Source organism: Chiloscyllium punctatum, chromosome 2 (genome assembly GCF_047496795.1).
Source record: "Chiloscyllium punctatum isolate Juve2018m chromosome 2, sChiPun1.3, whole genome shotgun sequence".
Lineage (NCBI taxonomy): Eukaryota > Metazoa > Chordata > Chondrichthyes > Orectolobiformes > Hemiscylliidae > Chiloscyllium > Chiloscyllium punctatum.
The window spans coordinates 128080632-128105930 of NC_092740.1; the positions used below are offsets into that span (position 1 = coordinate 128080632).

Consider the following 25299-nt stretch of genomic DNA (forward strand, 5'->3'; position numbering starts at 1 on the left):
AATAAAATGCTAAATAAAATCAACTGTTTACTACTGGTGTCTGAATTTTCAAAAATATCAAAATATTACAAGTTTATGTTTTATTTGCTTATAACTCTTGTTTGACTCATCATTTAAACAATACTTTGGATCCAATTGATCCTTGAAACACCTGATAAGACTTCCATTTGAACTTGCTTCTTTTCAGACTTTATATCCTTAGCTCTCTAATTGTTCTCACAGTTCATCATCTTCAGATAGGAATTATTTGTGTTCGCCTTCATCAAAAAGTTGAACACAATCAGATACTTATTGTTTCCAAATTGATCGGCACAATCAGGAACAGTTAGATCCTTGGTCAACTGAAGAATAATGAGGTAGATGATACAATTCATCAGGCAGGCAATCAGCAGGCAGTGCAGTAACAGAACAAGTAACTGCTTTGATTGGGAGCTGTCCTTGGCTTTCTGTTAGAAAGACACTGTTCCACAAATAAAGTGATAAGGAAGGCTCATGGAGCTGGTAATATTTCAGTACCATACTTTTCCTGATATGAATTTGGAGATATCTTTCTAAAAGAAATGCTGTTCTATGACTGTTCTATCAGAGTAACAAATACTGCATAGTGCTATCAGCTGAGCAAGGAACATGTTAACTCTGCTCGTAGAATGACATTTTAAAGATAAAGGTATTGATGCAAATGCACAAGTTCTTACAGATTCGACACTGTGTCAGACTCCAATCTCCAAGTCATAAAGTGGATATGGAGGTACTGAAAAAGCTACTAAAACAAAATTTACTAGAGCGATACCAGAACCGAGTGTTATAAATGATCAGGAAGGTCCAAACAAACCGGGAATTTATTTTCCCTCTTAAAAAGCAGCACATTTGATGGAAAAACTAAAGATACTCCCACTTATGCAGGAAGTCCAAAAGTGGGGGCCAGAAATAGAGGATAGTCACAAATAAATCCAAGAATTCAGGAGAAATTTTACCAAGAGTGGTGAATGGAACTCACGTAGTGCTTCAGTTAACTGATTGAAGGGGAAACAGATGAAGACATGAGGGAGATAGAAATAGAAAGATAGACAAAAAGGAATGGGAACATCAGTAATTCAACAGCTTTATTGTTATTATAAATTAAAAACTAAAATCAGCCTTTCATTCCCAGTTTATAAAATATCAAATTCTGAAATTGCCAAGGTGGCATTTGAACCATGAACTAGAAGGTAAAACCTCACAGCTGCCTCCCAACTACAAGCCTGGGACTCCACTGCTAACAAAGTAATCAGTTTCACCAAGGAGAATAACAGCCAAGGAAGAGGGCACTAACACAACTTACATGTCATCTGTTCCAACAGATTCTCCTGATTTGGTTGCACCTTGTATAGATTCCAAAGCTGTGGAATACAAGACCTTCTGCACTCCCAGGCGTTTCCCATCTGTGGTCATCTGGAGATTTTCTGCTTCTTTTTCCTTCTCTTTAACAGCCAGGTCCAAGTTATGAATTCCCAAAAGTAAACTGTAGTCCATGATTTTGAAACTTTCCAATACCTGAAAGCATAAAAATGCCCAATTATTATTCAGCTGCAGATGGAATCAATATAATTTACTGAGTCACACAAGTTTGAAATCACTGGGTTAGTGGCAATTTCAATGCCCAAAAGAGAAAGTGAAAACATAGGAACACAAAGAAGAATTAAAATACCCAGGAATATTTACACTGTTAAGTTATATAGCAATTTTCACAGTGTGAAAAAAAAAACCAACATCCTTCACAGGAACACATTAAAATTTGACACTGTGCTACAGTTTAATGAGAGCACCAGGAGTAAAAACCTTGTTTAAAAGGTTTACAGGGAGAATCCCAGAGGTAACCGGAGAACATTTTGGAGAGACTCAAAATATGAACAGCACAACCTTGGATCAGCTTATGCTTATGGAGGGTGACAATGGGTGACCAGGCAAAGAGCACAGGAACGAAATGGTTGCCTGAGAGTTTCAGCAGCAGTTGAACTGAGGCAGTGAAGAAAGCTTGCCATGAAGAATGCAACAAATAAGCCTTTTTGAGCCTTGGAATAATCTGGTAAATGTTAATTGTGCTTTGAACATCTCCTTGAATTGCTTGGGAGAATGCCAACACCACTTTCTATATACACTGACAGAATCAAATGCCTCCTGAATGGACATCAACGCAGCTCCTTCAAAAGGAAGTAAAACTTTTCTTCTTCTCCTACCTGTTTACTGTCAAGCCTGATTGTCATTTTCTCTCCTTTAAGATGTTTCCCGAACCCTTTCTCCTGGAGCAACTTTCTGGTTACCTCTCCCAAATGTGTTAAATTTTGCCAGATTTTTATTGTCACCTATTTTCAACATGAACTTTGAAATATTGCTAGCTTTTGAAATATTTCAAAAAATTCAATTTAATCTGGACAGCTAGCAATCAACAATCCTTCACAGATGAAAGGAATATGCCATTTATTTTCTTCCTCAGTGACGAGTTCCTGACCTCAACTATGAAGGGGAAGCAAACAATTAAACTGTCCAGAGGATACAAGGGTACTCAATGAATGCCACAGACAAAGTGTCCTTAATGCTCCTTTGCTAAGTGTTGTCATTTTGCAAATAAAGCAAAATTGTTTTCAAACAAAAAAATCTCTTTACAGGCAAAGGATCCAATTTCAGCCTTGAAAATGTTGCCAGTCTTGTTTCACCACTATGAATGTAATCACATCACCTTTAACCTTCAATTTCTTTTTCAAAAAATGTCACAAAAATCACCTAGTTTATAACAGCTTCCACTTTCCAGTTTCTCCCAACAACTGTGTTCGGGGCAGATTCTCCTCTTCAGAGGAGCATGTTCGCCACTCCCAGATTTTTAAACTTGAGCTTTCGATCCCAATGGTCTTACTGTTGTTCATCTATTGGAATGGCACTGCCTCTCATGGATGCTAGCAATATCACGCTAGCTTTCTTTCTCCATCTTAAGTGAATGCGTTAAGCCCTGCCATTGATCAGCGGAATCGGGGTCACAATCCTCAATACCTATGTGTTGTCTCTGATGTGCAGTGTCCAGAATGGACTGTAGGCCATAGATGCAGTATAAACACAAGATTGAGGGGTGATCCGACCACAAGTATCTGATTGTATTGAAAGTTTTTTGGAAGGCGAACATAAAAATATCAAAATGGATTAATGGGCCGAAGGACTGAACCAGCTTAATGGGTTAACTAGCCTCTTGTTTCTGTGCACCTCCTACAGCTTGAGTGGTTTTATGATTCCCCCCAAAGCCTGGGCTTTGTTGCCGTCGCCCAGACACCGGTATGTGGGAGATAATAAATCATAAATGAACAAGCAGCTAGAGAGAAGCAACCAGAAGTTACTGACAGCAAAAGCAATGATGCATTACAACTGTGATTGCAGATTCTCAAAAGTGCTTCATTGGTTGTAAAGGTGTGACATTGAGGACGTCAAAGATGCTATATAAATTAATTTTTAAAAATTTTATAACAGGAATGGGGGGGGGGGGGGGCAAAATGGGAGGAGGGTAGTCTAAAAAGAGTGCAGGGCCAGGGAAAAAGGAACAGACAGATGGAGAATGAAAACCAGCCATGATGGAAGGACAACTGAAATTTAGCTGTCAACTTTTTTTTAAAGTTGAGAGTTCTTGTAAAATAAATGTTTGAAAATGGCATTTCTGTCCTTGAAAACTTTGTTCAAACATGATTTGGAGATGCTGGTGTTGGATTGGAGTGTACAAAGTTAAAAATCAAATAACACCGGGTAATAGTCCATGGCAGCATGGTGGCACAGTGGTTAGCACTGCTGCCTCACAGCGCCAGAGACCTGGGTTCAATTCCCGACTCAGGCGACTGACTGTGTGGAGTTTGCACATTCTCCCTGTGTCTGCGTGGGTTTCCTCCGGGTGCTCCGGTTTCTTCCCACAGTCCAAAGATGTGCAGGTTAGGTGAATTGGTCATGCTAAATTGCCCGTTGTGTTGGGTAAAGATGTAAATGTAGGGGAATGGGTGGGTTGCGCTTCGGCGGGTCGGTGTGGACTTGTTGGGCCGAAGGGCCTGTTTCCACACTGTAAGTAATCTAATCTAATCTAGTCCAATAGGTTTAATTGGAAGCACTAGCTTTCGGAGCGCCTTTCCTTCATCAGGTGGTTGTGGGGGACACAATTGTAAGACACAGAATTTATAGCAAAAGATTACAGTGTGATGTAACAAATTATACATTGAAAAATACCTTGATTGTTTGTTGAGTCTTTCATCTGTTCAAATACCATGATCGTTTCACTTCTTTCATGTGTAAATCACAAAACTTTTTTTTTAGAAGCTACATTCTCAGGTTAACCATAACAATTGCTGTTAGCCAGACAATATGTTGAAGGTGTTAGCCCCCTGTGTTCTCGGTCTGTGCCATAATGTTTAGATTGATTCTAATCTAAAAAGTGAGATAAGGGAGTTTTACATAAATTCATGCAGTTTTTGAGCAAAGTACAATGTAACTCTGCAAGTACAAATTCAACCCACAAACGTATTATGTATGTGTGTGCATGTGGGTGTGCATGTGTGTGCGTGTGTGTGTGTCTCTCTGACTGGGGTGGGGGGTTGAGAGTATGAGTGAGTGTGTATGTGCATGTGGGTTTAGAGTGTCTTAAAGTCTGTGAGGGGGTGCATGTGCGAGTGTGGGAGTGTGTGTGTCTGTATCTGTGTCTGGGGTGGGGGGGGTTGGGAGTGTCTGTGAGAGAGAGTGTATATGTGTGTGTGAGCATAGAGTGGTCTGTGAGGATGCATGTGAGTATGTGGGAGTGTGCATCTGTAAGAGTGTGAGTGCCTGTGTGCGTGCCTGTGTACACGAATGTCTGTACATGTGCGCGGTGTGCGTGTATAGGAGTGTCTGTGTGTGTATAGTGCAGTGGTGTTCACCTGTCGTGTGACATGAACCCAAGATCCTGGTTGAGGCCCACCCTGTGGGTATGGAACTTAGCTATCAGCCTCTGCTCGGCCACTTTTCGCTGCTGCCTGTCCCGAAGTCCGCCTTGGAGGATGGTCACCCGAAGGTCCGAGGTTGAATGCCCTGTGCTGAAGTGTTTCCCAACTGGAAGGGAACCCTCCTGTCTGTTGATTGTTGTGCGGTGCTCATTCATCCGTTGTTATAGACTTTGCTCGGTTTCCCCAATGCCTCAGGGCATCCTTGCCTGCAACGTGTAAGATAGACAACTTTGGCTGAGTCACATGAGTACTTGCCATGTACAGGGTGGGCGGTGTCCACACGTGTAATGGTGGTATCTATGTCCACACTCTGACCTGTCTTGCAGCACCTACAGTGACAGGGGTGTATGGAGTTGTCCTGAAAGCTGGGCAGCATGTTACGAACAATGATCTGTTTGAGGTTTGGCGGTTGTTTAAAGGCAAGCAGTGGAGGTGTGGGGAAGGTCTTGGTGAGGTGCTCATCCTCATTGATAATGTGTTGCAGGTCACAAAGAACATGGCGTAGTTTTTCAGCTCCTGGGAAATACTGAACAACGAAGGGTACCCTGTCGGTTGCAGCACGTGTCTGTCTCCTGAAGAGGTCATTGCGGTTCCTTGCAATGTTGGAACTGGAGGTTGATGAGTTGGGCATCATACCCCGTTCTTATGAGGGCATCCCTGAGTACTTCCAGGTGCCCGTCATGTTCCTCCTCATCTGAACAGATCTGGTGTACGCGTAGGGTTTGTCCATAGGGGATGGCTGTTTTAATATGTTTTGGGTGGAAGCTGGAGAAGTGTAGCATTGTGAGGTTGTCTGTGGGTTTGCAGTAGAGTGTGGTGCTGAGGTGTCCATCCTTGATGGAGATGCATGTATCAAAGAATGAGACAGATAGTTGAGAGTAGTCCATGGTGAGTTTGATGGTGGGATGAAACTTGTTGCTATCATTGTGTAGTTTTAGCAGTGACTCCTTACTATCTGTCCAGAGGAAGAAAATGTCATCAATGTACCTGGTGTATAATGTTGGTTGGAGATCCTGCATAGAGAAGTCTTGTTCGAACCTGTGCATGAAGGTGTTGGCATATTGGGGTGCAAATTTGGTCCCCATGGCTGTTCCATGTGTCTGGATGAAGAACTGGTTGTCAAAGGTGAAGACGTTGTGATCAAGGATAAAGCGGATGAGTTGTAGGATGGTGTTTGGAGACTGGCAGTTGTTGGTGTTGAGTACTGAGGCTGTTGCCGCTGTGCCATTATTGTGGGGGATGCTGGTGTAGAGTGCAGAAACGTCCATTGTGATGAGGAATGTTCCCGGTTCGACTGGTCCGTGGATGCTGAGTTTCTGTAAGAAATCCGTAGTGTCACGACAGAACCTGGGGATCCCCTGTACAATAGGTTTCAAGATGCCTTCAACATAGCTCAAAAACTGCATGGATTTATGTAAGACTCTGTGATCTCACTTTTTAAGATTAGAATCAGTCTAAACATTATGGCACAGACAGAGAATACAGGGGGGGGGGGGCGGGGGGCTAATACCTTCAACATATTGTCTGGCTAACACCAATTGTTACAGTTAACCTGAGAATTTAACTTTTAAAAAAACGTTTTGTGATTTATACATGAAAGAAGTGAAACGATCATGGTATTTGAACAGATGAAAGACTCAACAAACATTCAAGGTATTTTTCAATGTATAACTTCAGTTACATCACACTGTAAATTTTTACTATAAATTCTGTGTCTTACAATTGTGTCCTCCAAAACCACCTGATGAAGGAGCAGCGCTCCAAAAGCTAGTGCTTCCAATTAAACCTGTTGGACTATAACATGGTGTTGTGTGATTTTTAACTTTGTTCAAACATGATTGTTCTTTGAATAATCTTGCAAGTTACTTTTGAACAGGCAAGCAGTGGCTTTCAGACAGACCACAAACTTTATAGTACCCTTCTATTCCAGTCTCCTACCACTCCTTTTCAATTACAATTCCCATGACCTGAACCTTTTAATGTTTAAACAATTGCATCTTTCTCATTTCAGTTCACTTTGCAGGCGTCACATTTGGCAACAAAATCCATCATTCAAAAAGGTCACTAACAATATACTATGCACAAACTTATATACCATGATTCAATTTAATACTATAAATCTTTAAGTGCATCAAGCAAACAGATCAGAATGCATATGAAATTGTACATTGAGCACCCAGAGTGCTCATGTGGGATGAATGGCACAGAAAAGTTTTACATTCTCCTCCCATCCGACAGGGAGAGAGAAGGAACCACTTACGAGTACAGCATGTTTCATAACATCCAGATGGCTTAAAGAGCTTTACAGTCAAATTAAATCTCTATCGCAATGCACAAGGTTCTCTAAAACATGTTTGTGCTGAGTTCCTTAAAGAGGGTTTGTCGACCTTCCAGACATTTTTTGGCTCCACAGCAAGCAAGTTTAAACACCTTAAATCTCAGAAATGTGTTTCTTTAAAAGAAAACTGATTTTATTTAGTTTTATTTTCTTTCAACACTTTCATCCATCAGTTCAGAAAACACATGAGCTGGGTAGAAGGACACTGTTTGACAGTCAAGGATCACCCAAATGAATCATGAAACACATTCCTTTCCTCTAAGAGAGGAGAATAGGCCCCTTGACTTGGTAATGGGAGGGATGTGGAGGGAACCCATGTGACAAATCTCTGATTCTATACCCAGTTGGAATGCGGGGACTACAAATACAGCTAGCAATTTCAAGTGAAAGATTAAGGGGAGTTAATTCCAGAACTAGAGGGCATAGGTGAGAGGAAGTGAAGACTGCAGATGCTGGAGATCAGAGCTGAAAATGTGTTGCTGGAAAAGCGCAGCAGGTCAGGCAGCATCCAAGCATTCCTGAAGAAGGGCTGATGCCCGAAACGTCGAATCTCCTGTTCCTTGGATGCTGCCTGACCTGCTGTGCTTTTCCAGCAACACATTTTCGGCATAGGTGAGAGGGGAAAGATATAAAAGAGACCCAAGGGGCAACTTTTTCACGCAGAGGGTGGTACGTGTATGGAATGAGTTGCCAGAGGAAATGGTGGAGGCTGGTACAATTGCAACATATATGAATAGGAAGGGCTTGGAGGGATGTGGACGAGGTGCTGGCAGATGGGATAGATTGGGTTGGGATATCTGGTCGGCATGGACAAGTTGGACCAAAGGATCTGTTTCCATGCTGTACATCTCTATGACTCTATGACTTTTACCACACTGGTTTGGGTGCCAATAAGGGGGTGGCACGGTGGCTCAGTGGTTAGCACTGCTGCCTCACAGCACCAGGGACCCAGGTTCAATTCCAATCCTCGGGCAACTGTCTGTGTGGAGTTTGCACATTTTCCCCTTTTCTGCATGAGTGTCCTTTGGTTGCTCCGGTTTCCTGCCACAATCCAAAGATATGCAGGTTAGGTGAATTAGCTGTGCTAAAATTGCCCATAGTGTTCAGGGATGTGTAGGTTAGGTGCATTAGTCAGGGGTAATTATAGAGTAGGGGGGAATGGGTCTGGGTGGGTTACTCTCTGGAGGGTCGGTGTGGATTTGTTGGGCCAAAGGGCCTGTTTCCACACTGTAGGGATTCAAACACTCAAACTGGCTGTTATTATACCATGCTTTGTCCCATTGGCAAGGAATGGAAACTGAGTTAAAACCAACCCCTTTAATATGTAGGAGACACTGAAAAACTGAGATACCCTCTCTGGATAGGTTTTTCTAGATCGTACAGCACTGAAACCTACCATTTGCAATCAAGTCTCAAAGTTAGACAGTGCTATCCTTTCCTCCTCCTGTATCTATTTTGAAAAAAAAAAATTGAAATTCCTAATGACCCAGATTTTGCAATGTTAACTATTGAGTGGAGGTGGTTCCTTCTAACCTAGAAATCTGAAGAGGAATAGATATATTCCTAGTCTAACTCTTGCAGTAAATTCAGGAGGCAAGCAGTAATTTGGCTTTTATTACAAGAAGTTTCGAGTAGTGGTGCAAAGAGGTCTTGCTTCAATTGTGTAGAACATTGGTGAGATGGCACCCGGAGAATCCTGTGCAGTTTTGGTACCCTGTGCTAAGAAAGGATAAACTGATGACAGAGTGCAGAGGGGGTTCACTAGATTGATTCTTGGCCCATCTGATCAATATCCCATTGTACTGAGATAACCTTCTTCGCTGTCCACAACACCTCCAAAATTTCATTTGCAAACTTATTAAATACTGGGCTAACATCTAATTGAAGTCAAGCATTGTTCAGAATGTGAATGATAACATTTCTTTATATTTCTACCCAATGTATTCTGTCCAAAGGTGCACAAAGCTTCAACAATGAATTGCAACAGTAATTTATGTCATACATACCCGACAATCCCTCTGAAGTGTTTTAATCAATGCATTATAAGTCTCAGCATCAAAAAATAGGCCATCTGGTGTATCCTGTATAAAGTCCAAGTCTTTGAATGTGGGTATATCTTTTTCTCTCTCTTTCCTGGAGGCCCTCCGTTTATAAGTTGAACCCTTCAAATCGTACTTATGATGCATCCGGACAGAACGTGGCAACACATTGTTCATAACTACAATTCTTATGTTAGTACCTCCTGACTGCATACAGTACAAGCCATAAAATTTTGGCAGAAGTGTCCGAGGATTTTGGTTTAAATTCTGCAAAGAAAAGAAACATTGATCCAGATCTTCTTTTAAAAAAACAACTGTGTGGATACACTTTAACAATCGCAGCAGCAATCCTAATTGTGCACAATGATCAAAGGCAATTCAAGCACTCACATAGCAGGCAATGAAACGGATAGAGTTGATTTTAATTGAATACAGACATGGAATTTAACAAATCTTTTTATAGATTAGGCATAAATATAATCCCAAAAACACAGAAGATATGTAGGCTTTGAAGTGTCATGTTGACTAATTAAAACTGGATTTGGACCTGTTAAAAAATAGTTCAGATTGAGCCTCTTATCTAACGTACATTTATATTAGTGAGTTTTGAGAAGATTTGTAGCTCAGGTTGAGGTTCTGGATGTAGGTTTTCTCAATGAGCTGGATGGTTTGTTTTCAGACATTTCCTTACCATCCTGGGTAACATCATCAGTGAGCCTCCAGATGAAGCACTGGTGGTATGGCCTACTTTCTATTTGTGTGGTTAGGAAACCCAAAGAAACCTAAACACTAACAGAAAGCAGGCCACGACACTAGTGCATCATCCAGAAGCTCACTGATGTTACCTAGTATAGGGATGAAACATCTGAAAACAAACCTCCCAGCTCAGCGAGCAAACCTACATCCACGTACATTTGTTTGGATTATACATTAACCATATTGTTAAGTATCGCATCTGTCTTCTGTAAATCCCTTTCAAGCTTTTCTCTGGATTTTGTCTGGAATTGAATTTGGCTCAGTAATTACATAATACTAATTGCATAATACTAATTGCATAATACTAATTGCATAATACTAATTGCACTTCCTCGAACACTTGATTCAACTTTGCCAGACTCAAAAGATCTTTTGTTTCTTTATCTATAAATTACCAATCAAGCAATAAGGATTGAAGCTTATTCCCCGCTCTCAGCCAGAAAGACAGCTTTGTAATATAACATGTAGCTGACAAAAATCCTCAATGAGTCAGATGCAATTCTGTGTCTGGTCAAAATGCTATAACATTTCTACAGCATGAACTGGTCAGCCAGTACGTTCATGGTAAAGCATGAATGATCAATTAACCAGGGACAAAAAAACACAACTTACGTGATAGGGAAATGTCAATGGATTTAAAATAAGGAACAAACTCAGACACAAAGATCTGAATATTTCAGGTTCAGTCCTCATTCTGAAGGAGATGCCACATCTGGGCTGATGGAGGGCACTTACGTTAGGAGTGGAAAAATGACCAAGAGCTTGTGGTATCAATGACCCACTGAAAACACAGCTTCGGGTTTTTGGCACAAGAACTGGATTGTGTTTGTTATGACACTTTGTGGACACTTTATTGGAAAGAGAGACTCAAGAGTCTTATCACAAAACCAAGGGCAAAGAAGAAAACTTGTAGGAAGAGGAGGAGAGGTCATATTTATGATCCCAAAACTCAACATGTCCCAAGTGCACAATCTTTACACGTGAATGCAGATAATCACAGGTGAAAATTATGAATTGTAAAAGGAAAGACACAGCATGTTTATTCATTTTCTGCAGCTTTGGAGTCATCTCAACAGGGCATAGATGCTTAATGAGAAAAAGAATTAGGTTTAATCAAATTTTCATTGAAGTTTAATATTAGACATGAAACTTAACCCATTCCCTTTCCCTCCTTATGTCATTTCTCAAAGGAGAGGAAAAGAGAAACTATCGTTAATGTTCTAGAACTATGGATAGTCACTGCCTTCAGATGTCAGGTGAAGTTTGGCAGTGCTGTCATTATGTGGAGAGACTACAGAAACTAGGATTGGTCTCCTTAGGACAGAGGTGGTTATGAGGAGATTTGATCAAGATGCTCAATTATAGGGATTAAGCCAGAATAAATTGAGAAATGGTTCCCGTTTTCAGGAGGCTCAGTAACTCAAGGACAAAATGAAGATAGCTGGCAGAGAAACCATAGAAACGAGGTGACAGTGTTTCTTCTAATTGAATGATGATAATCTGCATTGCACTTCTAAAAGAACTATTAGAATCAGATTCAACTGACTTTGAGGAGAATTAGATGCTTGAAATAGAAAATTTTGGAGGCCAATGAGGAAAGGATTAGAGATGGGACAGAACCAATTGGACAGCTCTTTCAAATAGGCTGGACTGGTATGGTGAGATGAATGGCCAATTCTTGTGGTGATAATGCACATAAATAAATTGAAATGCAAAAATCATTTATGGATGTCATCACAACTAGCACTTTTGATACAAGCACTGTTGGTTCTAGCTGCCCTGCATGGCTCCTGATGTTTGTCCTGAACATGGTAGAGATGGGAAATTTGGTGTTTTGCTTTGTGGGCAGGCACCTGGAGGTTCTGGTGGATGGGGTGGTGCAGAGATGAGACTTCATCTTCTCCCAGAGCTGTCAGTGGAGGCCATAACACCAGACTATGCCAGTTGGCTGGAAGTTACCACTCAGTCAGCTATATGAAGGAATGCACAGCAATGCAGGAAGAGGGTCAATGGCATTCTCTACTCTGCCAGTATAACTGGCACACTAACTATCTCTGCTACTGTACCCACAAGCCATTCTCACTCATACTTGCAACATCTTCCCCCTCTCACTTCCATCCACCCCAACCTTGCTTGGCCACTATGCTGCCAACTTACTTGCTTGAGACACCTTTCCATCTACATCAGCGCATGCACAGTTGTGCTAACCACACTCTTCTCTATTAACATCGGCCTCTCTTTCCCTCCAGGAGGAAATAACCCACAATAGAACAGAAAGAGTTCAGACTGGTGGTGGGCTGCTGGACATTCAGCTCTTCACCTCTCACAAAGACAGCATTATAACTCTGGTCTCAACAAGCAGCTGACCGCCCAGAGTCCATGCCCCTGGACTGGTATCAGAGGCTGCCCTCGAGTTGACAGAAGAGTGCTGATAAATAAGATAAGCTTCCTGGCTTTGTGTCGACATGAAACAGCAGAGCAACACCACAGTACGCTGAATCTGGGCTCTCCGAGCCTAAGAAACAAGGTGCAAAAAAGCCAGGCAGGGCAAATATGTCATGAGCGCCCGGGTCGGAGCAAAGCGAGTCAACACTAAGAGAGCAAGCAAACATCCTTGAAATGCAGCCTGGTCCACCCTAAGCCACATGCATGTCCCTGAACACAAAATGTTCTTGCTGCAGCATTACAACGATAGGTGCCATTGCTCTGTGCAGTATTGAAGTGTAGAAGTAAACTAAGTGAATCAGAGATGGGCTACGAAGGTTCTTAGTGGCTGGCACATGTCAGACACCAATGTCCATGCATATGGGGTGCATTTGGCTGGTGCCCTTGCAGCATACCAAGATGTTGGTGCCTCGTGTCCAACATGGACATCATTTGGTACAGTGAGCTGAGGCTGCCAGGTACCCACTCTGATCTCTAGGACAAACATTCTTGCCACCTGGTAAGCTACCATTGAATGGTTCAAATGAAAGCTGTATATTAAGGAGCCAGACCTGCAGTTTAGATTAGATTACTTAACTTTACTTACTTACTTAGAGTGTGGAAACAGGCCCTTCGACCCAACACGTCCACACCGACCCACTTAAGCGCAACCCACCCAGACCCATTTCCCTAAATTTACCCCTTCACTTAACACTACGGGCAACTTAGCATGGCCAATTCACCTAACCTGCACATTTCTGGACTGTGGGAGGAAACCGGAGCACCCGGAGGAAACCCACGCAGACACGGGGAGAATGTGCAAACTCCGCCCAGTCAGTTGCCTGAGGCGGGAATTGAACCTGGGTCTCTGGCGCCGTGAGACAGCAACGCTAACCACTGTGCCACCAAGCAAGATTACAGGCACTAATTCCCCTTCATAGGGAACTCACCTTAACATCCATTAGATTAGATTACTTACTTAGTGTGGAAACAGACCCTCCGGCTCAACAAGTCCACACCAATCCACTTAAGCGCAACCCACCCAGACCCATTCCCCTACATTTACCCCTTTCACCTAACACTACGGGCAACTTAGCTTGGCCAATTCACCTAACCTGCACATTTCTGGACTGTGGGAGGAAACCAGATCACCCGGAGGAAACCCACGCAGACACGGGGAGAATGTGCAAATTCCACACAGTCAGTCGCCCGAGGTGGGAATTGAACCCAGGTCTCTAGTGCTGAGGCAGCAATGCTAACCACTGTACCACCGTGCCGCCTTATGCTGCCGAAGGGCCTGTTTCCATACTGTAAGTAATCTAAAGATCTAATCTAATCTAATCCATTACTTAAAACGTGCCAGAGAGTCATAGAGGAGTTGAGTTGTTCCTGACATCAAGATCAGCCTTGCTGAACTTCCCTTGCGATTCTGCCCCATTTCTAAACACAGGCTGAAGATTCCACCCTATGTCAATTTACTCTCCCTTCTTCATGGCCAGCTTTAAAACCTCCCCATGGCCTAACCTATTTGCTACATAAACTTACGTAGGTCCAAAAGTTGTCCCATTAGTGCTCGAGTGAACCACCTTGTGAGTATTTCACATTAAATCATTGGATTGTGCAGCACAGAGGGAAGCTCCTCAACCTCTCAAATCAAGGCCAGCTTTGTCAAAACCTTGCCCATTTTATCCCACTTGCCAACTTTTGTTATCCAATCCTTGCAATAATTAATCCTTGCTTAATTCCATTTTGAAAGCTATTATCAAATCTTCTTCCACTGCATGTTCCAACATTACAAATGTCAAGTTCATAACATTGATAGAGTGATCTTATTTTAGAAGGTACTTTGCTTGACTTAATTTGTTTGGCTTTCAACTGACTATTTTTAATTCAATTTCACAATTTTAAACGATCTGTTGATGTGGCCTCTTTTAACAGATTTTTTGCACAAAATTTAGGAATCCCAAAATACTTAAGACTCTTACCATGTAATAGCCAGGCAACAGCTTCTGTAAAAATTCTGCTTCTTTATGTTGCACAGTCTTTATGATGAATTCATCGTCACTTGTGACGTAAAATAAAGACCCGCTAGCGCCAGGATTAGAAAGTTCAATCAGCGGTTCGTTGCATAAGGAATACTGGTGAGAAAGGCAGATTTAAAAAAAAATTAACATGCTTAGCTTCCAAAACCACGAACAATGTAATTTTGCTAATTGAAATTACATTTTTCATCACATAGCTGAAATACCGCTGACTGACAAAGCCATAACTCAACCAAAGCACTGAGTTTAAAAAGAAAGCTAGTATAATTATTTTTAATCCAAACTGATCTGAGACAACCTTACTAGAATTAATCCACAATAATGTCATAAAGGTTTTAAAATTTGCAGACTTTTTTTTTCCAGGGAACATGGAGGATTCTTTTTTAAGAAGATCCAATATTCAAAGTTGCTGTCGACATACAAAAGAATGCATCACACAGCAGCCATTTGGCCTATAAAGTCAGTGCTAGCTCTTTTTAAAGGACAGTACATTTCTATCCAATACTCAGCTGTTTCCTTCATAATTTAACAAATAAATGTATTAAATGCTGTTTACACAGACATTTGTGGTATACGTTAATTTAAAACAAATAGGCAGGATGAATTTAAATTATATGGGTCCTAGCTTATTTCAGAACAGGTACAGGTTGACAATCCTTTATCCAAACTCCAAAGCTTTTTCCTGAACATTTGTTTTCTCAATAACCATGTTGTTTGGCATGTAAACAGTTAACCCAACTCCACACCCACTCGACCCACTCAGCCGTGACCTTGCGGTGAGGCCCAGCACTGGCAGGCGTCAATGCTATCTCAGCCCTCGGAGTAATCACAGGTGCTTCTGTTACTTTACTATGAAAATGCCATTTAATCCTTTATTCAAAAAAATTCCAAAGTCCACAAGAAAGCCGGTCCCAAGGGTTTTGGATAAAGGATTGTCTACATGTATTAATCTGGAATACACACACAAGCTCAAAGCAAGTTAATAAACAAATACACACAACAAAGTTTTAAAAATAGCTAAACTAATGCTAATTAATGCTTCCCCATTCAAGATCTGTTCAGCACAGGAAGTTGATTTTTTGACCCAACAGAAGCTGGTGCAATAGAAGGATAAAATAGTATTCATACTTGGACTGTGACTGTTCCGTGCCCTGTCATAGTAATTACAAGGTATTCATCCTGGAGTCCTGATCCTGGAGTGATCGGTCCATTAGACTTTTTCTCTCAACCTTCAGACAGAGCATGTTTTACTATGACTTGCTGCGAGTGACAACCAATAACTGTGCGATGAGAATAAAAGACTATCTAGGACTCAAGTAAACCTCAGGATCCACCACTAAATCTCAATAATTAAAAGGAAATTTAAGGACGGGAAGGACAAGAAGGAAATCAATTGAAACAGTCAAATTTAGCAGAACCCCTAACTTTCTGCATTGAGAGCTACAAAAAATGCAGAAATCCAAAGAGTTCTTAAACATAACTGCAAGGTTCAAAGGGAGATGGAATTATTTAGAGGTTAATAATGGGGGTAATAATCAGAACTTTTGGTAAGGAACAATTCAAAGGATCACTTTTTCTCACCGTTAGGTATTTGATGATTTGTGCATTGCATAAAACGTCATTATTTTGTCTGGCCCTCTCTGCATGAAGCAACTATATTCCTTTCATTCCCACTTGTGAAAAGTTAGCAACCGTTGGTGAGACAAAAACAGAAACTGCTGGGAAAACTCAGCAGGTCTGGCAAGATCTGGGCAGAGAAAGTAGAGTTCATGTTTCCAGTTTGGTGACCCTTCATGTTCTGAAGAACAGTCACTGGACACGAAACCTTAACTCTGCTTTCTCTGCACTGATGCTGCCTGACCTGAGGCATTTTTCAATCAATTTCTGTTTTTGTTTCTGATTTTCGCCTTTTTGTTCAGCCTTCGAGAATGGAAGAACTGCATATGAGAGGAAGTAGTTTGTTGAACAAGTCTGGACACTGTGTGCCATGTATCCCTTGTACTGTAACAAGCTCATGCTTGACAGGCAAACTACTGAAAAAAAAAACTACGTGCATTCATTCCAATCTGCGATATCCAAAGTTTTCATTCTTGGGACCAGAATAACATTAACTAGTCCAAAAAGGTCCTTTTTTTTAAAGAAAAGGAAACAGTAACCCATCTACTCAGCTTCTCATCATAACTTATTTCTTCCTTTTTCCAGAAAGGAATCCAACAATCTTTTGAATCTGTATGTGCTTTCATCAGTTTACCCTGGAAATATATTCAAGCTCTGTTGTGGTTTTGAGTGAAATTTGGATTCATCTCTGAACAGGTTAACAGATCACATTTATCAATTCAGCTCATTTTTTTTAAAGAAGTCTTTTTTCTTAAATTAGCTTGTTTTAATCCAACAATACGTCATCTTTGAAATTCTCAACCTTGTTTTCAAATTGCTTATTTTCAAAATCTCTCTATGATCTTCCTCCCTTTCTCTGTTACTCCTGCCCTTCAACTCTCCAAGATATCTGGGCTCCTTTAATTTTGACCTCTTTACGCTGTCAATTTTAATCACTTTATCCTTTATGTTTGTGCCTTCAGCCTTGGATGCAAGCTCTAGGTGTCCCTCTATAAACATCTCCACCTATTTAATTGTCTTTCCTCTTTTAAATCTTTAGATAAACCTTTGATCACCTATCTGATCAAGTGGCTCAGACAGCATCCGAGGAGCAAGAGAATTGACATTTTGGGCGTTAGCCCGAATCCTGATGAAGGCCTTATGCCCGAAACATTGATTTTCCTGCTCATCGGATGCTGCCTGACTTGCTGTGCTTTCTCGATTCTAATCTCCAGCATCTGCAGTCTTCAATTTCTCCTATCCGATCGTGTGGCTCATGGTCAAATCTGGTTTTATAAATTGGTCTTTGAGACACCTTTTATTACAAAAAAAGATGTTATGCAAGTTGGTGTAGATAGGTTTGTTGAGTTCTGTAGCCTTCCTTGACAGTAATGATTAATTGGCCAGGTCACAGTATTCCAGCACAAGGTAACACCAAATGCAACAGAACAATGCCTCGTATTGCAAGCAACTAATTCAATAACATTTTTCATAAGACTTTCTAAAAAGGTAAAACTGCAGCATTACAAAATGAAACTCACCAAATAATCATCTGGCTTTATATCAAAGAGTTCTCGGAAATAGCGGAATGCTAACGGAGCATACGTCTTGAATCTGAAGTCTGGGTAGCGATGTGCAGGTGTAAGATTACTTCCTTCGCTGAAAGTCATCATGAAGTAACTTAATGATCGTTAGTCACTTAATATCTTGCTATCAACATTTATTTTTAAAAATAAGCATTCAAATATATTAAATTCCTTTGTAAGTCCACGTCCACCAGATCAATAGCTTTGCTCTCATCAACCTTTTTCTTTACACCTTCAACAAACTCCAGCAAGTTACTTAAATATGATTTGCCCTGAAAAAAAAAATCTATGCTGTCTCACCATTTTACCATGGGACTATTAATTGCTTCCAGAAGTTTCTCCATCATCAAAACTAAATAGAGTGGTCTGAAATTGTTGGGCTTCTCTTTGCATGTTTTGAACAAGGTGTAAAGTTTACAATTCTCCAGTCCTCAGGTGCCACCCTGAATTCAGAGAAGATTGAATGTGTGTTGCCAGTGCCTCTGCACTTTCCATTGTCACTTCCTTTATTGTACTTGGTTGCATCTCATCTGGTCCTGGTACCTTATCAACTTCAAATGCCAGCAGCTTATCCAATGCCTCTATATCAATTATAAACCCCGCTTATGATTGAGGTTCCTTCTGTTATTATGGCCTGGACACATCTGCTTCGTAAGTAAAGATGGATGCAAATACTTTAACACCTCAATCATGCCTCTTGCCTTTTGTATAAATTTCCTTTCCAATTCTCATCGATCCTACTCTTCCTCCTACGTTTCTTTTTTTTACTATTGATGTCCTTACAGAAGGCTTTGCAATTTTCCTTTAGCAGCCAATCTTTTCATTACCCCACTTTTGCTGTCTGGATTTTCTATCTCCTCTGTTCTGAACTTTGTATTCAGCATGGTTCTCTTTTAAAAAAAAACACCAAACACTGTCAGAAGCACATGTTTTCTTCTTTAACTTACTTTCTATCTCCTGAGTCAGTCAGGTAGCTCTGGATTTGTTTTTCATCCCCTGATCAGTTATTAGTTCATGCACTGTGAAGGTATATCCCCACTTTGTAAGGTAGCCCATTGCTCAATTATTGTTTCTCCTGCCAACGTTTGGATTCAGTCTGTCCAGCCCAGCTCTGTTCTTGCCCTATTGAAGTAAGCTGTTCACTAGTTGATTATTCTTTCCTGAACTGACAAGAGTCATTTTCTTCCATCATCCTAAACCTTTAAGTATAATAGTCCCTGTCTCTGAAAGGTTCCCCCAATGATATTTGCTCTTCTTGAACCAACACATTCCCAAGAACCAGGAAAAACAGAAACTTAAAATGCTGGAGAAATGCAGCAGTTCTGGCACCATCTGTGGAAAAAAAAGAGTTACTGTTTCAAATCCAGTGATCTTTCTTCAAAACTAGGTCTAGCGGCGTCTTTAAGACAGGTCCAATGCTACCCTCACACATACCACTATCCCATTCTAAAAATGCATAATTAAAGTCCCCTACAATCCAAAGCCATTCTTCCACTACCCCCCAATGCCTTCCTGTTTATTGTATATTCCCTTGATGTGTTTACAGTCCCCAATACATAACCTCAATTCTCTTCATCGAATACAGTTTGCCACCATTCCATCCACTCAACCAAACTAATATAACCAGCCATCCCATTCACATAAATTGTTTCCTATTCTTAAAAACAGTCCCCTTTTTGTCCCTCTAGTCTCTGCGCCAGTTTTGGATCTAATCATCACTTTTCTCCGTCAGCATCTTATGGGCTCTAGTTTCTCTGATCAGTCTGCCATGTGTTAACTTTTCAAATGTCTTACAAAATCTCATACAGACACCATCCATTGCATTACCCTCAATCACTCAACTTGTTATTTTGTTGACAAATTCAGTTTAGTAAAATATGACCTTCCCCTGAGGGACCATACTTGATTAATCTGTGCTTTTCTAAGCAACGGTTAATCTGCCTCACAATATTGATTCTAGGAATTTGTTGTACCATGGAGAATGGACTGACTGGCCTATACTTAGTGTCTCTCTTGCGTCATTTTTGAATAATAATATAATGTTCACAGACCTCTAACACCTTGTTGATAATCTAGTGAGGACTGGAAAATGATCCTCAGTGAGATTCCTTCCTGGATTCCTTTAAAAGTCTGGAAACAATTCATTGGGATCTAAGGATTTATCCAGTTTCAAGTCAGTCAGTCCCCGGGGAAATTCCCATCTCATTACACTTATTTTTAATCTAATGTTTCCTCCTCCTCTAACTAGAAAGTCTATATAATTCCTCTCCTTTGTAAAGAAAAAGAGACTCAAAGTACTCACCACAAATCTTGCATAAACCATCAGCATTCATGCACAGGTTTTCATGTAAATCTCTGATAGACCCTATCACTTCCTTCATCATCCTCTTGCTCTTAAACAAATTGATTAAAAACTCTTTCGACATTCCTTCAATTTTACTAAATAATTTTTCAAATTTGCTCCCCTAATTTCTTTTTTTTAAAAAAACTTTTCCCTGTACTTTCTGCACTCTAGCCAACCTCAAGTTTTAATTCATTTCTGTGATCATTCACTATTTTTCTGCTATATAATACTGAATAACCAGGCGATTCAAAATTTGATAGCATCACCTGCTTTCTTTACAGCTGCATAACTACTGGGCTGAAATATCTTTCCTAGCAATGTCTGCTGCTGATTTTTCTTCAAGAAGCTGTAACCAGTCCATTTTTTTCTAGATTATCTCTCAGCTTCACCCGTTTTGCCTTCTCCCAATTTGGAACTTTGACTCCTGTTCCATAATGGCATTAAATCTAACATCATTATGATCATTAGCTGCAAATGGTCACCCATTTCTACATCATCCTCTGGCCCAGCCTCATTCCCTAAGTCGGAATCTAGAACTGCACCTTTCGCATCTTACACACTGGCTAAAGAAAGTTCTCTTGAATGCCGTTCACGAATGTTGTGCCCTCTGCCTTTCAGCCAGTTTAGATCCCAGTGGAAATTTAGGTAGTTGAAGTCTCCAACTGTTATTGCCCTTTTGCTTTTGCATTCAGAAATTTGGGGACATACTTGCTTCTCTAACTTTCTACTAGTATTTAAAAGTCTATCATACATACCTAGTTGTGTGGCTGCTCATTTGCTTGTTCCATCTCAATCATACAGCCTCATTTGATCGAGCGAACTTAGAGACAAAGTAGGATACCTAACCAAATGACAATTCACACATTCCCTCGTCCTGCTAATTTCTTTTGAAACTACTAGAAAAAATCATTCTTCCTCTCTTTCCAGCTCTCCTGAAGCTTATCCTTCTCAGTTTTCTCCTGCCTCTGCCCATTTGGAGTGAATGGCCACTCCGCTCAATATTAAAAATTAAGTGAGCAGCGCACCAGAACTGGAAGATGCTTTGTGGAAGCAAGAACACACCAATTCCAAGGTGACAATGTTGATGATTTATCAAAAAAGTAAGTTTTCCCTGAAAGGGATGGTAAAGTTTACTCATTCCAGATGCTTTAGAAAATCCTATCAAAGTCAAGCCGCACTATATTGAAGGATCACAATCTACTGCAGTATTGAAGGTGCACTAAGCTGTAGAAGCTGCTGTTCTTTAGATGGAATATTCATCAGAACACAAGAACATAGAACATAAGAACCAGGAGCAGGCCTTCCAGGTCTTCAAGCCAGCTCCGTCACTCAGTAAGATCATGGCTAATCTTTTCATGGACTCAGCTCCACTTACCTGCGTTTTCACCATATCCCTTAATTTCTTTATTTTTCAAAAGTGATTACTGAAGTAACGTCAACTATTTCACTGGGCAAGGAATTCCATAGATTAACAACACTCTGGGTGAAGAAGTCCCTTTTCAGTCCAGTTCTAAACCTGCTTCCTCTAACCTTGAGGTCATGCCCTCTTGTCCTAGTCTCACCTACCGGTGGAAACATCCTATCTATTTCTATTTAATTGATTCCCTTCACAATTTTGTATATCTCTAGAAGATCTCCCCTCATTCTTCTGAATTCCCATGAATATAATCCCAACCTACTCTGTCCCTCCTCATAAGCCAACCCCATCAACTCTGGAATCAACCTAGTGAGCTTCTTCTGCACCCCCTCCAGTGGTGGTATGTCCTTTCTTAAGTAAGGAGACCAAATCTGCCCTCTGAGGATCCTTCTGTCCTTTCTAGTCAGCACAAGCGCTCCTTTGGTCACTAATTCAAAGTAGCAAAAGAGTTTTCTTCAGTGTCTTGGTCAACGTTTATCCCTCAACCAATATCACATTTTATCGGCTCATTATTGTATTGTTTGTGGGATCTTGCTCTGCATTAATTGTTGCAGCCAATGACTCTACTCCAAAATAATATACACTAGCTCTGATACACTCTGTAAACACATCTGATGTCACTGAAGGTACTAGGTAAATGCAATCCTAGTTTTATTTACATGCTGCAAAGCTTTTGATTGTCACTGCCTTTCTTTGCTGGAGCTCTGACATCTATATCAACTTTCAAGGACGGGTCCTGGACATTTAATAGTATTTACTTGCTGCATTTAAATAAGTGCTGCAATCAATAACCAAAAAAAAACACATAGCACTTCAAATTTCTTGAAGCCAACATTTGCAGACACGTAGCCATCCCTAATCACAAATAAGCAAAGTATTGCACTAGACATTGATAAAGAGTTTACAATGGTTTTGTTTTGATATTTTAAGATACAAATGTGACTAGCATAAACGTGGGTGTTCTGTCAACGTCCCGCCCTCAGTATCAAGAAGAGTTGGAAAATCTAACAATCTCAAAAAAATCATGTGCATATAAATGACACCTTTAATGCAGAAAAACATTGCAAAGGCAAGATCAGATAAATGGGCAAAGTGCCAAGTGAAGAGATATTAGAAGCGGTGCCCAGGAAAGAGGGGTGGGAAGGTGAATCAATAAGCAACTATTGACCAGAGTTTCCTCTCATTTGTTTTTTTTTTCTAAAATGAGCTGTGTGTTCTTGCTAAAATCAATGCAAAATCCACTTTCAAAAAGACAGCAATTAAAGATTGGGCAAGACCTGTGAGAGAATATGTAATAATCAGAAAAGGTAACTAAAGTCACCATGCCAAAGTAAATGGGGAAAGTTACAGTAGAGGAGGCAACAAATCCATTGGCACTTGATGCCGAAGCAGGAGGGGAACGAAATTGGACAAGTTCTTGTATATGCAAGGGGCTAGATTAGGGTGGTGCTGGAAAAACACAGCAGGTCATCCGAGGAGCAGATGCTGCCTGACCTGCTGTGCTTTCCCAGCACCACTCTAATTTAGACTCTGGTTTCCAGCATCTGCAGACCTTGTTTTTACCTTCTTGCACATGCAAGCTGTGTGAAAGACTAAAAAGGTTGTTCATTCAAAAGTGGAGAAAAGAATGAGCCAGGTGCTGGTGCAATTCCAGGTAAGTAGACCGTATGCCCCAATGACAGGTTGATTAAAGTAACCTGCACATTTCTTTGCCTTTTTGCAATGGGAGAGGACAGATGGTACTCGTTCAAATCAGAGTTAACGTTTCGGATCCGGTGACCTTTCCTTAGAAATATTAACTTAGATTTCTCTTCAGAAATGCTGCCAGACCTGTTGAACTTTTCCAACAACTTCTGTTCCTGATTCTTTCGGTTTTTACTTCATTATTGTGTTTCTGTATTAGGGTTAGAGGGGCAAAAAAAATACTGGGATTGGAACATGGACCACACGGAAGATACTCACCAACATGGACTGAATGAACTAAATGGCTTACTTCCAGATGAAATTTTCATGTGATGCAAAATGAACAAAATGTTTTTAAATTTGGAATGAGAATACCTTTCCATAAGCAAATTTAACACAACGATTTGTGTTTTTTCCAAATACACAAATGACCTCCAGGATATAAGCAGAATATATTCCCTACAACATAAAATTAGCAAAATCAAAAAAAAAATGTCATTCATATTCTGAAAACTTCCTGTTGTACAGCCATCATGTGTTCAAGGTATCTCCATTGTATAATATTATCAAATTCCAGAGATAAATGTGGAAATGTTTCAAGAGAGAAAGACTTTAAGAAACTAAAACCCAACCTTGGTAGAAAGACACTCTCCACAACGTAGAAATCTTGCATAAGCACATCCCTGCCTGGTTTTGATGTGAGGTTCCCAACAGCGTATCCTATTCCAAGTTGGATAGAGCCTTGAAGTGCAGATGATGGTGTCTGCATCAAAAATAACAATAGAACAACTCATGGTTTCTATGAAACCTTCTCTGCGCATTAAACGAGGCTGTTTAAAACCAAAATAATTTATCATAACAAGTCACTGGAAATTTCTGCAACACAAAACACAGAACACTCCAGTCATATAACTGTGATAGAGAGCGAACCCTCATCATAGTATTGATGCAATCTTGAACATTCTAGTCATGAGCTAAGAAGTTTAAACTAGCTGACCAGACCCCTTCAAATCCCAATCTTCAAGAAAAAATATCACGCAAAACAAAAAAGTTCCATCCCTGCTGTAAATCAATTGGTGAAGGATAGAACTGAAGTCAATATTTTCACACTATGATCTTCTTTTTGACAAATTAGAAGCAAAAAGTTCATGCACAAGTGTTGGAGTGCAGGTTCATAGCTCCTTGAAAGTGGAGTCGCAAGTAGATAGGATAGTGAAGAAGGTGCGCGGTATGCTTTCGTCTATTGGTCAGAGTATTGAGTACAGGAGTTGGGAGGTCATGTTGCGGCTGTACAGGACATTGGTTAGGCCGTATCGGAATATTGCGTGCAATTCTGGTCTCCTTCCTATCGGAAAGATGTTGTGAAACTTGAAAGGGTTCAGAAAAGATTTACAACGATGTTGCCAGGGTTGGAGGATCTGAGCTATAGGGACAGGCTGAACAGGCTGGGGCTGTTTTCCCTGGAGCGTCAGAGGCTGAGGGGTGACCTTATAGAGGTCTACAAAATTATGAGGGGTATGGATAGGATAAATAGACAAAGTCTTTTCCTTGGGATCGGGGGAGTCCAGAACTAGAGGGCATAGGTTTAGGGTGAGAGGGGAAAGATACAAAAGTGACAGAAGGGGCAACTTTTTCATGCAGAGTGTGGTACGTGTATGGAATGAGCTGCCAGAGGATGCGGTGGAGGCTGGTACAATTGCAACATTTAAGAGGCATTTGGATGGTGATATGAATAGGAAGGGTTTGGAGGGATATGGGCCGGGTGCTGGCAGGTGGGACTAGATTGGGTTGGGATATCTGGTCGGCATGGACTGGTTGGACTGAAGGGTCTGTTTCCATGCTGTACGTCTCTATGACTCTAAGTGCTTAGGGGTCTTTATAAGGGATGAAAGTGAATCCCCATTTCATAGAGCTCGACACAACTAACTATAAAATTGAATACTTTACATCCACAAACCTTAACTAAAGAGACTTAGCAACCTCTTTAAAAATAATCTATGTAGTAGGGTGAAAAAACCTGTTTACTACTCAACATTTCAGTGTGATAGCACGTAATTAGTTTTGTCCCTTGGAGCAGGCAAGTCAATAAATCTAA

General features: G+C 40.7%; 1 protein-coding gene across 6 annotated transcripts in view; it reads right to left on the bottom strand.

Annotated features, from left to right (window-relative positions):
- Positions 1 to 25299, bottom strand: part of LOC140489230 (phosphatidylinositol 4-phosphate 5-kinase type-1 beta-like) — a 160123-nt gene that overhangs the window by 35774 nt on the left and 99050 nt on the right. For 5 of the 6 annotated variants that reach the window (XM_072588565.1, XM_072588575.1, XM_072588547.1 and 2 more), the window contains exons 4-8: positions 23837 to 23967; positions 17716 to 17833; positions 14522 to 14674; positions 9324 to 9623; positions 1322 to 1533 (exon numbers count right to left, since the gene is read on the bottom strand). In XM_072588565.1, coding sequence (XP_072444666.1) covers positions 1322 to 1533; positions 9324 to 9623; positions 14522 to 14674; positions 17716 to 17833; positions 23837 to 23967 — 914 coding nt within the window. Of the gene's footprint in view, positions 1 to 1321; positions 1534 to 9323; positions 9624 to 14521; positions 14675 to 15706; positions 15808 to 17715; positions 17834 to 23836; positions 23968 to 25299 lie in introns of those variants that run through there. The other variant, XM_072588593.1, reaches the window with a different exon arrangement.